This window comes from Centropristis striata, chromosome 18, assembly GCF_030273125.1.
Source record: "Centropristis striata isolate RG_2023a ecotype Rhode Island chromosome 18, C.striata_1.0, whole genome shotgun sequence".
In the NCBI taxonomy this organism is placed as follows: Eukaryota; Metazoa; Chordata; class Actinopteri; order Perciformes; family Serranidae; genus Centropristis; species Centropristis striata.
In genome coordinates this window covers 7,080,886-7,097,390 of record NC_081534.1, presented here as the reverse complement: position 1 = coordinate 7,097,390, position 16,505 = coordinate 7,080,886, and the positions used below count along the sequence as shown (strand labels likewise).

The 16,505-nt window shown below is 40.5% G+C and overlaps 1 protein-coding gene across 4 annotated transcripts in view; it reads right to left on the bottom strand.

Moving 5' to 3' along the window:
* The window catches only part of nrxn3b (neurexin 3b), a 367,630-nt gene that overhangs the window by 196,234 nt on the left and 154,891 nt on the right, over window positions 1-16,505 (bottom strand). For 3 of the 4 annotated variants that reach the window (XM_059356778.1, XM_059356776.1, XM_059356777.1), the window contains exons 13-18: window positions 16,344-16,456; window positions 14,974-15,242; window positions 14,507-14,697; window positions 13,158-13,331; window positions 12,336-12,362; window positions 9,458-9,577 (exon numbers count right to left, since the gene is read on the bottom strand). In XM_059356778.1, coding sequence (XP_059212761.1) covers window positions 9,458-9,577; window positions 12,336-12,362; window positions 13,158-13,331; window positions 14,507-14,697; window positions 14,974-15,242; window positions 16,344-16,456 — 894 coding nt within the window. The remainder of the gene's footprint in view (window positions 1-9,457; window positions 9,578-12,335; window positions 12,363-13,157; window positions 13,332-14,506; window positions 14,698-14,973; window positions 15,243-16,343; window positions 16,457-16,505) is intronic. The other variant, XM_059356779.1, reaches the window with a different exon arrangement.

The window sequence follows — 16,505 nt, the reverse complement described above, 5'->3', positions numbered from 1 at the left end:
TAGGGGGGAAATGATGGGGCTGGCTGGAATATCCACATGTTGAATCTACTTACTAGCTCTTTTCCCAGGCAAATGTTGTGCTCATATTTCACATAGAGCTAATAGAGATTGTCTGATAACATTAAGGACTTCTCGGAAGCTTATACGCTCCAAAATAAAGACAATAACCTAATGATAATTTTGTTTCATCAACTGCTGCTTCCATGGCCAAGGAAAATCTTCAATCTCGACTACCGAGGCAACATGGACGTCAAGACCTTAAAGTGCTCTGGAAAATCTTTCTCTTCCTCTGAGTTGGACGCCTCAGGTGCGTCTATGTATACCGAGTGGGAGTGGACTGACTGTTCTCTTTGGAAATAAAAATGTCAGAGGTAATTGCTTTTAAATTGCCTTGGCCTGATGAAAACCATCAGTTTTAGCTGATGGAGACTGTGGACGTCTTGGCCGCCTGCACAGGAGCATATTCACTATAGGAGTGCCCTTCAGCCGTAACCCAGGGTTCTTCTGCTAAGAGCCCTCTAATGGTGAAAATGAATGGCTGTAAGCGATCAAATAGTGCAATTTTCATTTCTAGCTCGAAGGGCCGAACTTCCCACAACCTTCCATTCAGTGACCTAACTATAGCAACTGAACTCCATGATTGATGTGACTGCCCTGTGGGTAAAACTATTCCTACTAATTGTGAATTCAGATTCCCGCAACTAACTGAAAAGGGTCAGTGTGACCCATGTAAAAAGCCTGCCTTTTGAGGTAGAAGTGTTAAAAGGTGTCTGTCACTAGGCATCAGACATACAGCATTACCTGTTTTGAAGTCTATCTCAGGCTGCCATTTGTTGAAATGCAGTCAGAGACACAGTTAAACAGACTCCTGATTTGAGATGAACACAAAGAGGGGCTGGTAGATCCAGTGCCCCTTGTTTCTGATGAAGTGCCCTCCTGTAAGTGGTGTACAGAGGAGAGCTTTATTCTTTGTAGTCTGCTTTTTGTGTGGTTTAGCTCCCAACCGGTGATGACTACCTATCAGCCTCACCGCTGGGAGACAAAAGAGAGAAAGGACGGAGAGAAGGGGAGTGCATCAAGAACAATAGACTGACTCACCTTTCCTTTTGATCCATGCACATCTAAATTATTGTATTGTATGTACTCGCTGGTGCAATTGAGAGCAGAGGATACTGTCTGCCAATGACAAATTACTTCTATTTGTGTGGCCTTTCAAAACCAAAGCATAGATTTACACACATTGTCAGCACAATGTGTTGGTTGTTTTCACACAGTGGAACACACTGTTAAAAGCTCAGATCATTTCGTCTTCTTTATGAGAGCTCAAGACCCAAATCACAATGACAGGTAGGAAAGAGACATGTACGAATGAAAGACCACAACAAAAAGAAATATTACAGCCTCAAAAGAAAGCATACGCCAGAACTGCACTTACTCAAGACATGTTCCTGCCCAAAAGCCTGAAGTTGAGGCAAGGCGTTCGAGGTATTGATTGGGTGATTTGTATGTGTTGCTGCTGCTCCTGAAATGTGTCTAGGAACATGTGTTGATGGATGTGTCTGTGGCTGGGCTCTCAGCCTGCAAGGGCCAGGGTGGGTGCTGGGAACGCTCTGACAGCCTCAAGGTTACCCGCCTGGCACCAAAACAGATGGATGCCCCTCATCGTAACTGTCTGTAATGTGTTCAACTCAATCATTCCCTCCCTCTCCATACAACATCTCTCTCATTTGCTCACCAAGGCAGTTTACAGAAAGTTCCACTGCGTTCTGTATTCAGCGACAGTAGGGGAACTCATGATGCCGTTTTTCACACCAGGAGAACTTCCACATCTTCTCCCACTGTAGTTACAACAACTACAATATCAGGTTGTTAACTATTACCTTGTTGGTCTGTGTTAAAGGAAAGTTTAACATTTTCTGCTTTCTTTCCATTTTTTTTGGGGGGGGGGCGTTGACCAGGCGTCCGGCTTATGCTGGACAGTCCGGATTTGTTCTCCTTTTTGAGGCACTAGGCTTGAAGAGCAGAGTTTTTTCATCTCTGCTGGGCTGCAGCACAATATCCAATCATAGACTGTAAAAAATGCATCCAACGCAGTAACATATCTGGTCTAACAAATGATTGGCTAAGAGCGGTGTCAGATAAATATCTGCTTATCATTGGTTAAAAAAGTAAACAAGGGTCCATGTGCTGCTACATCATATGAGATTGACAGAAAGCTAGCATCATGCCAAAATGCAAGACCTTGTTTAATTCTGAATCCCTGCACAGAGATGTGCAAGAAGTTCACTGGAAACAAAAAACTCTTGGATGCAGCCAGGAAAGAACAGAAGTATTGCAGATAGACAATCAACTATTTTGCTGAGTACACTAACCTTATGATTTCACTGATGGGCTACATGAAATATTTATATTTATTGGGTTGAAAACAATACAGATTTTGGAAGGTTGATAACTATATTATTGCTATGTTGTATACTGTACAACATAGCTGGATTGTACTATAAATGAGAGTATACCAGAGTCCTATGAACACCGTAGTAATTTATTGATATGCTGCATAATGTCCTCCTTTTTGGTGTTATGGAAATGGTCACCCTAGGGGGGAAGATGGCTTGGTTCAGAGTAAAAACTTCTTCCTACACACAAAGCTCTCAAATAACAACATTGAATTTTGTTTTCTAAATCTTAAAATCTTACATGTATAGTGGCAATCTGTAGTTTTATTGGCTGGAGCTGTTCCCCCTTGCAGTATTTATGATAAGCTAGGCTAAATACATGTCACACATTATCTTGCCTTATAAAGTTGCTATAGCTAGCATGCTAAACAATTGCCTGTTTCTAGCCTGATTATGCCTCATATTGAATGTCCTTTTAGTTGTGTTTTGTTTCACCGACTTCTGAGAAAAACATCTGCCGTCTTAGCTTGCAAAATGCTCGACTATGTTTACTAGCATGTCGCTAACTTTGTTGGTCTCCCATATGGTGCTGGCTGGTAGCGTTGAGTTGGGTTATCTGTGCATTTCGCTGGAAGTAGGTACCTCATGAAACTGGAAAAGTTCAAATTAACTTTGGTGTTTTTGACCAAGAACACAGCCATGGGGCTGCTGGTTTCATGTTTTTCTGCTTATTTACGGATGGTGGCAGTAATTCAACAAGACGCATAGCAACAAAGACTGCTAGAGAGACCAAAAAAATAAGAGATTTGTCATTACGAACAAAACATCCATATCAAATTTGGTCATTCGATCCATTGTGTATCTAGAAATATTGAATAGCACGGCTTTAAGTCAACTGCCAAGAAATAATCCGGCAATAAGACTAATGGCTCAGAAATACATCAATATATTCATATGAAAATAAAAACAAATGATCCAAACGTATTGAAAACTGTGCCTTGCATCAACACACCCATTTATTGACACTCATAAGGAGTAACATCTCCAACTCTTCTCCTCCATCTTTTTACCCGTTTTACATTCTCTTTTCTTCTGGCCCTGGGGCATTTAGGCTCCACAGCACCGCGTATATCCAATTATACCGCGGCTCTGAGCACGGCGGTGACACATCGATTGACACAAGCGACATCCACTCTTATCACAGTGACATGATGCAGTGCTGGGTAAGCATCATTAGCCTGATCAGCCAATAGCGGGGCAGCTCGTTACACCCCCCCAAGGGCTGGACTACAGCTCTGGTTCTAATACAGATATCATAAGACAAGGAAGAGGAGTGATAAAGTGATGGAGAGCGGAAGAGAGATTATAAACCTTGGAGGGACAACTTTATGTTTCTTCACTCTTGTGTATGTATGTGTTTGTTTCAGGCAATTCCATTGGGATGATGCTGGGCAATTACAGTCTTCCTCCAGCCACAACTAGAAAACAACAGCACTTTCCTCAAAGCAGCAAACCTCAATCATCCAAAACATGTTCCTTTGTGATGATACTGCAGGCAGCTGTTAAGTGGCTGTTTAAGCCACCTGATCATGTGACGCCTCAGTCATTTCTAGCCAACATATTCACTTACAACAAAGAGAGTGAGATCACTTAAAAGTGTGCTTTTGGGATAGGTTGTGCCCTGAGGACAAATCATTCTCTATGGAACTCTTTTGGCCCATTTCTGATCTACCTGTGATATTTATAGGCAAACGTTCTCATATTTCTATGCTCCACTTATAAGCCCTCTTTCGCCAAAAGGTACTTTCACACACTGTATGAAAACTTTCAATAAGCTCTTGTGGAAGAAGGAAAGAGGAGGGAAAAAGGGAAAGCATTTGACGTCTGTATTCCTCTAGTGTTGGTGCTGTTTTGTCTGTGTCCATAAGCAGAAAACATGCTAAATTAAACTTTCAGCATGAATATGGCTGTAGTTGTTGCCTAGGTTCAACTTTCTTTGGCTGTACTCTATTATAATGAAGACACTAATGCCCCCCCCAAAAGAAAAACAAAATCAGATGATAGCCGATGGGTTCCAAGATTGATTTCTCCCTTTTTCCTAATTAATCGTAATATTACTTGCCTTCACTGGCTGAAAAAGTTGTCCATGTATTATGATCTAAAGTTGCCACCGCTACATCTGTGCCCAGCTGAAACTATGCCAAGCTCAGTGCTTCATAGCCAACTAACCCGTGCTGAACACCTGTTGGCCAGTCCCAGCCAGCTCCAGCTACTTAATCCCATTTACAGAGACAGCAGTTAAATTATTCAATGCTCCAATGAAAACTCCTTCAGTATTCATGAGCTGGACTATAGATACCAGCAGAGCCTGCATGTGTCTGTGTGTGTGTGTGCTTCTTTTCTCATTTGCTTGTTTATTCTAAAACCTTCACTCATCATTGACGTCATGTCAAAGTGAATAGCGCCATTGTGCGGCTACCTTATTTTCCCCCTCTGGGTTTAATACTGCCGAGCAGACATATTAGTCAATAGAGGGAAAATGCTGTTATTATTGTTGATTTTCTACTGAGTAGAACATTGTGGACCAGAGGAAACACAGCTTGTTCGTCAACTCTGAACCTCTTTTGTCCTTTTCTTTTCTCTTCCCGCTCCTCTCTCCGATGAGCGGAGGAAGAAATGACTACAAGGCGAATGCCATGATTACTTTCTTTTAAAGAGTGAAGGAAGCGATGCCGCTGCTTTGTCATTTATATAAGCAGTTATCCAGATATGCTTACAGCCCTCTGAGCATGCCTTGAAAAGTGAATTAAGGACATTGGGTTGAGCAGGAGCAGAGGGTTGGTTGGGATCAATACACTGGCAGAGAAATTCATCACTAAATCTATCGAAGCAATTACCGATGTCAGCATCACACTGACGAACAGTATTCTGTTGCCTGTCTCCAGCTTCCCTCTCCCTTCTCCACTCGTTCTTTCTGTTTGTTTACCATGTTCCTGACTGTGGAACAATGCAGCGACCTTTGCAGAGATAATTCTATTACGTAAGTTGAGTAATTGCTCTGGATGTGGAAGAGGAGTGTCCGCTGCTCTTCTTGCTTGGCCCACAGCTCCCATGTCCTTGGATTTAAATGAAAATATGCGGTATTCATAGAACCTGACAGGGAGAGAGGTCCGCTTAGAAAACAGAAGAGGGAGAGGAGGAGGAGGAAAGACGAAGAGAAAGAGGGGGATGGATACGAGACGACAGGGAGATGGAGATGAGCATGACAAAAGCAGTGAGCCAGAACCAAGCAGGATGAAAATGCTATAAAAAGAGTTCATCCCTCCATCACCACCACCACCACCCCCACACACACCCCTTTTTTTAAACCAGTGCCGGGCACGATGTGTACCTCCAGATTCCAAGTGCTGAAAATGGCTTGTATGGTGCAAGGCGCCCTGCAAATTTCCTTTGTGTCTTGTTCCCATAAGTAAAGGTGTGCAGTGACAAAGTGCGGGCTGCAGGGCTACACAAGAATAAATGGAAGGAGTGTAGATAGTTTTCGCCTGCTGAGGTTTTATTTTTTCCCACTCTCTTCGCCACCTAGAGCCCTGTTGGCTACAATGGAGAAGTGCAGCGAGGGCACAGAGGCTCGCACTAACAATCGGCAGAGATGAGAGTGCGAGAGGCTCACTGGCAGAAATGTTCACTTTACTTTTGTTCAAGTTTCTTCATTTGGACAATGGGTAGAGACGGAGTCAGAGAAGCAGACAATTACTGATATTTGCTGCCAGCTATCAGAGAAGGAGAGACTGAGAGAAACAGAGGGAGAAGCTCCACTCCCACATTGTTAATTAAAAACTCTCTCTCAGCACTGTGCTCACTGAATAAAAGGCAGTCATACAAAACACACACGCGAGCAAAAGGAAAGGACTGTGTTCCCCGTCTTCACTTTTATCAAGCTGATTCAATCGAACAATAAAACTGTTGGCAATATGATTGTATTGTACATTAGATTTTGCATTGTTTAGGAGAATGCACAATATTCTCACTATGATCCATAACTATAGAAATTGGATGGACTGTGTGTTTGTAGTGCGGGGGGGTTGATAAAGAGAGAGAGAAGTACAAGAGGCAAAGCAGGAGAGGAAAATAACAGGAAAGCTGATTTCATGCTCGGGGGATTGCATCTCATTTTCTCCCAGCGAGGAGGGACAGTGTGCGGTCCTGCTTATGGACTTACTGCCACCTGGTGGTGTGTGATGCCACTGCATGGAACCTCACAGGGACACTAACAGGGCTGTGATCAGAGTCAACATTAACCAGACTGGGTCAATCCAAGCAAACTAGACCCCTTATCTTGGGCATGTAGAGTCATGTGTGGGATTTCTGAAATAAAAACCCCAGTGAACCTGCCTCTTTATCCTTTTCATTTCTGTGTTGTGTATTGCTTGAAAGAAAATCAACCACAAAATTCCCATTTAGAGCAAAAAAAACCCTCTCTTTTAAGGATGCTATTATACGCTCGGCCAGTCCAGTCAATATCAGTGAGCATCCATCTCCAAAAGCAGCAACAGGAGACTTAAACCTGCAGCGTCATGAGGTGTAAAATAAGTTACTATCCAAGCTCTTGTGTTTCAGAAAAGAAATATGTCTGTGTCAATTGAAAATCAATGAAACTGCCCTGTATGTCATCCCAGGCAGCACCAGGAGGGGAATTAATGAGGGCTTCTCATCACTAATTAACACATAAACACACAGCTCCCATCACCAAGTGAGAACTGGAGTCGATTACGCGCCCCGCGTGGACATGACGGCTCAGATGATCTTTCGCAGAGGGTGGAGAAAATAAGAGTGAGAAGAAGAAGCGAGAAAAGAAAACGAGAGAAAAAAGAAAATTGGGATTTGAGAGACATGAAGTCACACACAGCGGCCGGGTCTAACATCAGAAAGGTCTGGATGATTAGGGGATGCCAGCGCTCACAGAGAGCAGCTCTCTTAACAGCCTCCACCACCTCATTAGTCTGGCCCAGCAGCAGTATGCCCCGACTATTAACCGCTAAATGAAAGACCGCCAACCGTGATTACTGAGGGGAAGTCCCCTGTCGTCATGGGGATAAGAGATCCCTACACACACACACGCTCACACACACGCCAACGCACACAAACTCACACTTCGACTTCCATGATAGCAATTTGAAGGGCGTTTATGAAAAGGCGATTGAGGCAGAAGTGGATATTTTACACATCATCAGTCACAGCCGTTAACTTCCAAGCCCAAAACGTGAAAGCTCGGGACATCAAGCATTTGTTACGACAAATTGCCTGCATTGCAGCAGAAGAAGAAAAAAAAAACACCCTCAACAATTGCCGGCATCTCTCAGTAGCTTCATTTAAAGATCACATGAAGCTTTCAGCTCCACTTTCATGCAGCAAATCTGACAAAGGCTTAATAAGCACATGAGTGAAACAGCCTCGGAGTCCTTGAGTCAAGGATATGGTACTCACTGTTGCAGAGAGGATGGCACGGCTCCATAGGTGCATTCAATTTATGTGTATGTGTGTTTTATGAGTGTGAAATGACTGCATGTTCTCATAATATATTGTGTTTTTATGCACTTCTTCAACAGGATTTGGGTATAAAAGTGAAATATGGCAGTGGAGTACAGTTGTGTGTCTGGTGTTGAATGCACATGTTTAAGGAGCACTCCTGCAATTTAGTACGGCACTTCCTTACAGTTTGTCTGTAGGAGACCGAACTAGTGCAACAGCTGAGGTATCCTGACTTTTACATCCGAATTTGGGTTAAGCTGGATTGGAAATTGAATCCTATGCTTCCCACAAACAATTGGTGATGTGTCATTTTCTTGAGACTTCATAAAGCTTCATTCTACAGAAGCCCTAAGAGGTAAGAGAGAAAAAAAACAATTCTCTGTTTATAGTTTTTCCTTAATTTTTTTCAGAGGTGAAAAGAGTTTTTAAATTTGCGAGAACAGGTGGATAAAATAGCTCGGTGACTTTTAAATATTTTTTGTTAGGATAATTTAATATTAATTTTGGCCACAAGAGGCTGAGAAGCACTACCCTGTGATCTAAATAGGCATTAATATTTTCTTCCAGGTATGATTTTAATTTGTTTACAACTTGGTGTAGTGCTGCACTTCAGCCTCTTGTGGATGAAATGAGTATTACAACAACAAACATTTTATTACAACAAATTATTTCACAATTGTTCCAATTTATTTTTTCTCCACTTGTTCTCACCAAGTTGAAAAAGTAACTATTTTTACAAGAATTATCCTGCCAAAAAAATTGAATAAAAATAAAATAAAATAAATAAATCTGAATGCTTTTACCTGTTCACAGATAAAAAAAAGATTAAAAAAATGTATTGTGGAATTTTTTTTTTCCAGACAAAACTTTTCTCCCATTTCATTAACAGATTCAAAAATGAAATTATATTATAAATGTTATCCTTTTTTTTACCTGTTAAGTCATATACAGTACAGGCCAAAAGTTTGGACACACACCTTCTCATTCAATGCATTTTCTTTATTTTCATGACTATTTACATTGTAGATTCTCACTGAAGGCATCAAAACTATGAATGAACACATATGGAATTATGTACTTAACAAAAAAAGTGTGAAATAATTGAAAACATGTCTTGTATTTTAGATTCCTCAAAGTAGCCACCCTTTGCTTACTAGAATATAAGACATGTTTTCAGTTATTTCACACTTTTTTGTTAAGTACATAATTCCACATGTGTTCATTAATAGTTTTGATGAATCTACAATGTAAATAGTCATGAAAATAAAGGAAATGCATTGAATGAGAAGGTGTGTCCAAACTTTTGGCCTGTACTGTACACATGAGATTTTTTTTTTAAATTGCTGTTTTTTCCCCCTTTCCTCTCTGGGCTTCCATACCCTTCATAGTCACATAAATATTATACAATTAATTCAAGTTGTTTTGTAATCCTTGTGACTGACACGTTGGCTCTGACATGTAAAAGTCAGTGGAGTGCTCCTTTAATGCACATGTGAGGCAAGTAGAGGTAAACCTTAAGCAGTACTCACGGTCGTTGCAGTGAGTCCCTGAGTATGACGTCATGGAGCAGTCGCAGGTGAAGTTCTCCCACTGCTGGATGCACACACCCATGTTTGCGCACGAGTCCTCCTGGCAGGTTGTACTTGGGCCTGGGAAAAGGCGGGAGGGAGAAAGAAAGAGGTACCACAGGAGCACAGTCAAGCAACAATTAGAGCTACTGCTGAGCCTTAACAATGCAGGACCCATGCAGAAGAAATGCACTCTAAAGAGAGATAGATATACAGCATGTGGGCCTAGAAGAAAGAACAAGGAGCAAACAGTGCCACCACAGGAAGCCTGACCTGGAGTACAACACACTAAAAAAACTGTCTGGGGAATCCTGTTTCATGCTGGGTAAAGCGGCAAACGCAGTGGCAAGCCGAAGCAGAGGAGCCAGGTTTTCACAGGATCAACAGCACGCTTCTCAAGCAGTGGGAGCATCGGCATTTTCTCTGCGTTAATTGCTGTAAAAACCGCTGTACAGGATGCTACGCTAGTTTTATTCTAATCTGACATGCTAGAGCAGATTGTACCACAACTGGGCTGATGTGATGACACTGTCCCTTCATTTCCTTCTTTTTTTTTTAGAGAGAGTGTGTGCGGGTGGACATGCATGCAAGTTTTATCATTCCAACAAGTAATTTTTACAAAATAAAAGTTTTATCAGAATAAAACTTAGAACGCTGCATTCCCTCTGTGAACAGGCAAGACAAGACATAGAAAATAACCTTTCAACAAATGACTCATGGAAAAAAACATCACTTAAACCATTCCTATTTTTTTAAAAATATGGCATTAACATGACCCTGGCAATTGTCTTTCTACACATGTTTTCACTGTGAAAATACACAGTGAACACTAGACACACTAGACAGACGGAGATCATGAAGAGCAGAGGAGGAAAGAAAGAAAAAGAGCACTTGAGAACACGTAGTGCATATCCTCGTGTATGCACTTCAGTCAGACAGGAGTTGAGGAGGGTATTCAAAGTCAAACTGGATGTGTGTTTGCTATTCGTCTACACCACACATAGCTCTTACCTTTGAATACTTATACTGAGAGGGAATGCAGATAAGGACAAGCGCACAGCATAGATAACGAGATAAACAATTCCCCCTTCGGAGTCTAGACAGACACGGGGGGGAAAACCTTGACAGAAACCCCTCTGATAACCACATCGGAAACAAACGAAAGTAAATAAAAGTGAAATTAAATAAACAGTCCAAAGGAAATGGCAGACAAATGCAATAAACGGTGTCAATTGTCTTGTGCAAGACAATGTGAAGAGAAGAAAGACATTTGAAGTGGAGAACAGAGCAAGTTTGCCAGCTGAAAGTGCATTTACTGTGTAATGTACGGTGATGGCAGTCAACCAGGCGTCGGCGACACCGAGTGCACACGTGGATCTCTGTATCGTATCAGCGTGAATCTCATGTTTGCATGCACACGTCTGTGCTGGTTTTGTCAGTGCGAGCGATGGAGGATTTCGCTGCGTTCCAGTGTTGCAGCAGGAGGTCGCTCGCTCTCTGAAAAACACTCTCAGCTGGGTAAAGTAACACACATGATAGGGTTTTTTTTTTTATTTGAAATGAGCGAGACAGAGAGGCCTGATAGATCAGCCGATGCTGACAGTGTTTAGATGTGCAGTGACAGCTTCTTTCTGCTGTCGATGTCAGTCTGTAACATGTCACAACTGGCATTTTCATAAAAGAACACAGTCCTCCCACAAACTGCCTGCCTCTGCTTTCAGGTGCTGCTTTCACACTGTCGACTGCCAGAAGTTACACTCTACCATCATCATTTATCTGACCTGATCTGTTTACTTTCTTTAACAATATTTTTTACAACTCTTATTCCAAAAGCGTTGGGACGTTGTCCAAAACCTAAATTACACAGGATGTTAATTAATTTTTTGGAATTGTGGCTGGATGATTGACTGAATTTTAGGGATGATGAAAACAAGCTATTTGAGATTTAACAATTTTGTGTCAAATTGCATTTTGTAATAATGCTCTTGTTTTCTCTTGTGTTCCAGCAGCAGTGCACATCACCCGTCATCCAATTTTTCTAGTCTCATATATTTATTTATTGATTATTTTCAAGTTTGAAATAATATTTTAAATTCTTAATTATATAATGAATATGTGTTTGTAAGTAGTTTTCAGAAGGTTGTTGAAGAGTGTTTAAATAACACAGAAGTTGATCCTATTTATTTTGATCCAATTTATTTACTCAATTATTATTTTATTATTATCTATGCAAAAGTTCAATATAAATAATAATATATTGCATACTATCTATTTTATTAATTTCTATTTTTCTCTACAATTTTTTATTTTTATTACGTTGAATTATATTTTAAAGTTCAAGAAAACCAACTGTTTTTTATCAAAGATCAATAAATTAATGATATAGATAATAGATCCAAAATCAACGAGTCATCGTGTTTTATAATCGTGTTCTCAAAATAGAGAAAAATAATCCTGATTATGACTGTTGCCATAACTGAGCACTCACATTCTTTTATACAGCTAGTTGTGTTTAGCAGGGAAGAAATTATGCTATAAAACCATTTATATGCAGTTTAATGTGCTAGAATCTAACATATGTGTGGCTACATTCAAACTGCAGCAGTGCTGTAGTGGAAATGGCAAGCAGAACCACTCAATAATCATATCATTTTAAAAGTTATTTTGTCTTCCAGTAGTCTCTCTGTCTCTTTATTTCCATATTCAGTTTCCTTTTCAGAGAGCAAGCCACCTCTGCGGCACCAAGGGAACATTACTGCCATGGTGACACCCACGATGCATTGCACACAGCAGACTTTCAGACGAGCAGGCCTCAGAGAGGCTGACTTTAACCCTCTACCTTGCAGGTCGGCTTTGGTGAAACCAACTTTGTTAGCGCAGAAAGAAAATAACAAACAGAACAGAGCAGAGCGGAAAACAAGAGTAAAGGTTAGTGAGGGACCAGCATTGTTAGAGTTCGTAAAACTTGTACAAAGTTTGTCACTTTAGCAGAGGGCAACATTGGGGAGCGTTGTTGATTTGTTAGTGAGGGGCGAGGCCCTGAAAAATCTCCTACATGGTGATATTTATTTTAATAAAACAGGATTTTTAAGTATGTTTTTGAAAATCATGGCCAAATGTTGTGCTCACTGTGCAGCACTTTGAACTAATCTTCTGCTGCCCTCTAGAGGTCATGCACTGAGGCCTGCACCACACACAGTGAACATCATGCAGTTTGACATTTTAAATTGGAAAAGTAATGATATAGAATATCTCATACAGCTAGCTGGTGTTAAGATGAAGGTGCTGGAGGAGAAAAAAATGCAGGTGGGTGTTTAAGAATAAGTAGCAACTTTACTATTTAAAAAAAACACCTGCACTTAGTTGCAGTTTCCTTTTCTTCAATAATCTGGGAAAACAGGGTGTTTCTACTGTGTTATTCAGCTACTTCCAGTTATCTTAAAAAATACTGATGCAACTTAAAAGTTAAGAAGCCATTATTAGAGAAACTCAAAGCCACACTTGAAGTATGATGTGACAAATTCCTGGCGAGGGGAAAAGAAAATAAGTAGGATTAACAATGCCAGCGAGTGGCTTTAAGGGCTACTGAAGAGCCTTCTAATTAGACTAATAAATCTCACACGGCAGGTCATGATTCTCAAACGCTACGGGCCATCTGTACCTTCACAGCCGCGCTCAATCTGCCCGCTGCGGAAAAGGGCGTCGTTGATGAGATCTGGCAGGCGGCCGTTGAGATCAACTGAGGCCAAGCAGCCTTGGAAGCCCTCCCGAGAAACCACCAGCTTAGGGAGGTTCTGGTACATGTTGGGTCCCAGACCTCCAACAAACAGGTCACCTGGAGGGAGAGGAGATGAATGAGTTTCAGAAATATTAAGGTTACTTTTGTGTAATATTCATTTTTTTGTCAAATAAGGACAATTTCTTCATTTTCAAGTAAATCTAAAGTCAATTTTAATATTTTTTTGTGATGCAAATAACCAAACATTTCAATGAAATGGACACTTATATAATTTACATATTTGCTGATTGAGATAATGTTTCATACAGTAGTGGACTTATACAATGAACCTTGAATATATTAAGATGCTGCAGTCCCCTAGTGTGTTTCACAAATTAGCTGCAACTAATGATTATTCATTATTGATTTAGTGATCCATTGTTTGGTCTATAAAATATCAAGGAATAGAGAAAAATGTCCATCTCAGTTTTTCAAAGTCCAAGAAGATGTATTTAAATGTTGTTTTGTCCGTCCAAACCCCAAAGGTTAAGTCAGTTTAATGTGAATTTAAACTGAAAAAAAGCAAGAAATATCCATATCTAAGAGGCTGGAAACAGCATTTTCTGCTATTTCTGCATGAAATATTTCTTACACCATTCGATTATGAAAATAGTTGCCAATTATTCTTCTGTCAATCAACTAATTGATATGTCAGCTGATCACTGCAGAGTACTGGTGGTGGGACAAAGTCTTCTTATTGCAAGTTAGTTTACAACCTGTTCATTTTTTATTCCCAAGGGGAGTTATTAATGGCTGTAGACCAAAATGTCTCTTGATGCCTAAATAAACATTTTCATGATGAGTTTTTGATGTCAATCGTTTGTTTCAAGTCTTCTTCAATACAGCATGATGTTCATGTTGTAAAATATGGTGCCCTTTAGAGTAAAATAGACGATGAAGCAGGGTATGCTCTACGCTCTAACTCTCTACCGGGGCTCCCTGTCAATCAGTTAGTTATAGGACTGTGTATGCATGGCGTACATTTAAATATCACTAAACTTGTTTTCTGTGATTTCATCCTAGAACTTTGATCCTTTCAGAGCGTATTTTCACTTCATCAAAGTGAATATGAACATTGTGGTTGGTCTGCAGCTAGCAGGTTGCAGAGGAGATACAAGTCACTAGTTTTGGAGTCAGTCAACCTGGATGCCTTTTGTGATTTTGTCAAGTAACAACAGTAAAACAGTGCCTTCATCATAAACATAATCATTGTAAAACAAAGGAAGTGATACCTTTGAGGTCGAGGTTCTTGGCTCCGTTGACATTCTGGGTGACTGACTTTGAGTCCACCTTCAGCGTGTGTGTGTTGGAAGCGTCTCTGGTGATGACCACGTTATGCCACTGGTTATCATTCAGTGGGTTGTCACTGTTCCCCTTCAGCAGACTGGGCCCGTTCCCCAGGTCAAACACATAGTGGATAAACCTGGCAGAGGAGAAGCAATGAGAAGCATTACATCTGGTTTTATCCTCACATGTTGATTTAGCTAAATGTAAAAACTCTCACTCTGCTCTGTCACTAACGGGAGTTAAACAGATAAAGAAAAACAACCCTTGCTGCAACACAATGATGCTGCATCAGAGATTTGGGATCAATGTTTGGGTTAGCATTGTTCAATTCACAATGCCTTGAGAAACTAACCCACATCAGCACTGCTGTTCTAATAAACATCACTGGAATAAAACATGTTGTCCCGCTCACCCTTTGACCAGCTCCACAGCGATGAAGTCGTTCCCGTCTCCGCTGTTGAAGATGATGAAGCCGTCAGGCGAGGTGGTTTTGAACTGAAAGAAGAGGTGCATTGTGGTATATGCCTGCAGCGTGGCCAAGCCCAGGTAGCTGCCCTTGGTCTTGAAGGTGACGGGGTCGGCGATGATGAAGCGCATGCCGAAACGGGCGTTGAGCTCGCAGAAGTCGATGTCCCCGTTCTTGCACATGTCGATGTACTGCATGCCGTTGAACTTAAGGCTCTGTAGAGAGATAATGTTGTCAATAAACTGTCAAGCACATTGTGTTTGGAGCAGTCAAACCCTATCAAAGAAGATAATCAAAATGATATATATATATATATACACACACACACACGGCCACCCATTAAGTTGGAATAAAATATTTTTTACCTTGTTCCATTAAATGATTGTGACAATTTGATTTATTCTTGACAGATAAAGCGTAGATCTTCTCAAAACTTTATTTATCAATCTCTTCCAAACATAACACATTGAAAATGAAACCACAATTAACAGAGGATTGTGTCTGAAAAGTGAATTGAACAAAACCAACTTTATGGGCGACCGTGTATGTAATATTTTTATTGGATAACGTGGAGCTGTATAGAACACAGGAGTAGTTTACATAATAACCCATGTTTCTTTTTTTTTTTTCTTGTCCCTCAACGCTTGCTAAACAAAACTAAACAGGAAGGACAAACCTTACACCTTGTACCACCTTGATGTCCCCACACATCTTAAACCTTCCCCATCCTACCCTCTAACTCTAAAAAATTAAATATACAGCTCTGGGGGAAAAAAAAAAGAGACCACTCTCCCTCTCAAATGTTTCTTTACCCTTCCTAAAAGGGCCCTGAAGGGGGTTATATAGTGGAGAGACGTTATTTTTTTATTTAATTTTTTTTATTTAGTTTATTGTGGATAAATATATACCACTGCTTCTTCTTTTTCATGTATGTATTTATGTTTGCTGTTATTATGTATTATATGTATGTATGTACAAAGACAAGAAAAAATAGAAAAGAGAGAAAGTAAGAAAAAGAAAAAAATAATAGTTGGACATAAAACTGAATAACTAAAAAAAATATATACAAAAAGACATACAGGTGTATACACCCACATACATACTCACAGGTTTGCACAAATACGCCACACTATATACATTTCCATAGACATTTCCATAGACATAGAAAAATTTTAACCCTTTACATGTATTCGACTCCTACACTTAATGAGAATAATATGGGCCAATCTAAAATCTAGATAGATCAATAAGGAAATGAGTTTATATGTGATTAAGGTTTGTTGAAATGAAGCATCTCATGATGTGTTGCTTAATACCTGAAGATGTCCAATAAAAGAGGAGGGAGCAGATGAGACGAAGCGCCTCTCCGTCAGGATACCCGTCTCCACGTTGTTGAACTCTAGACGGGTGTGGTCGCCGGCCATCTGACCTGAGGTGGAGGAGGGAAGAAAAAGGAGAAGAAGCGGAGGGATGAAGGG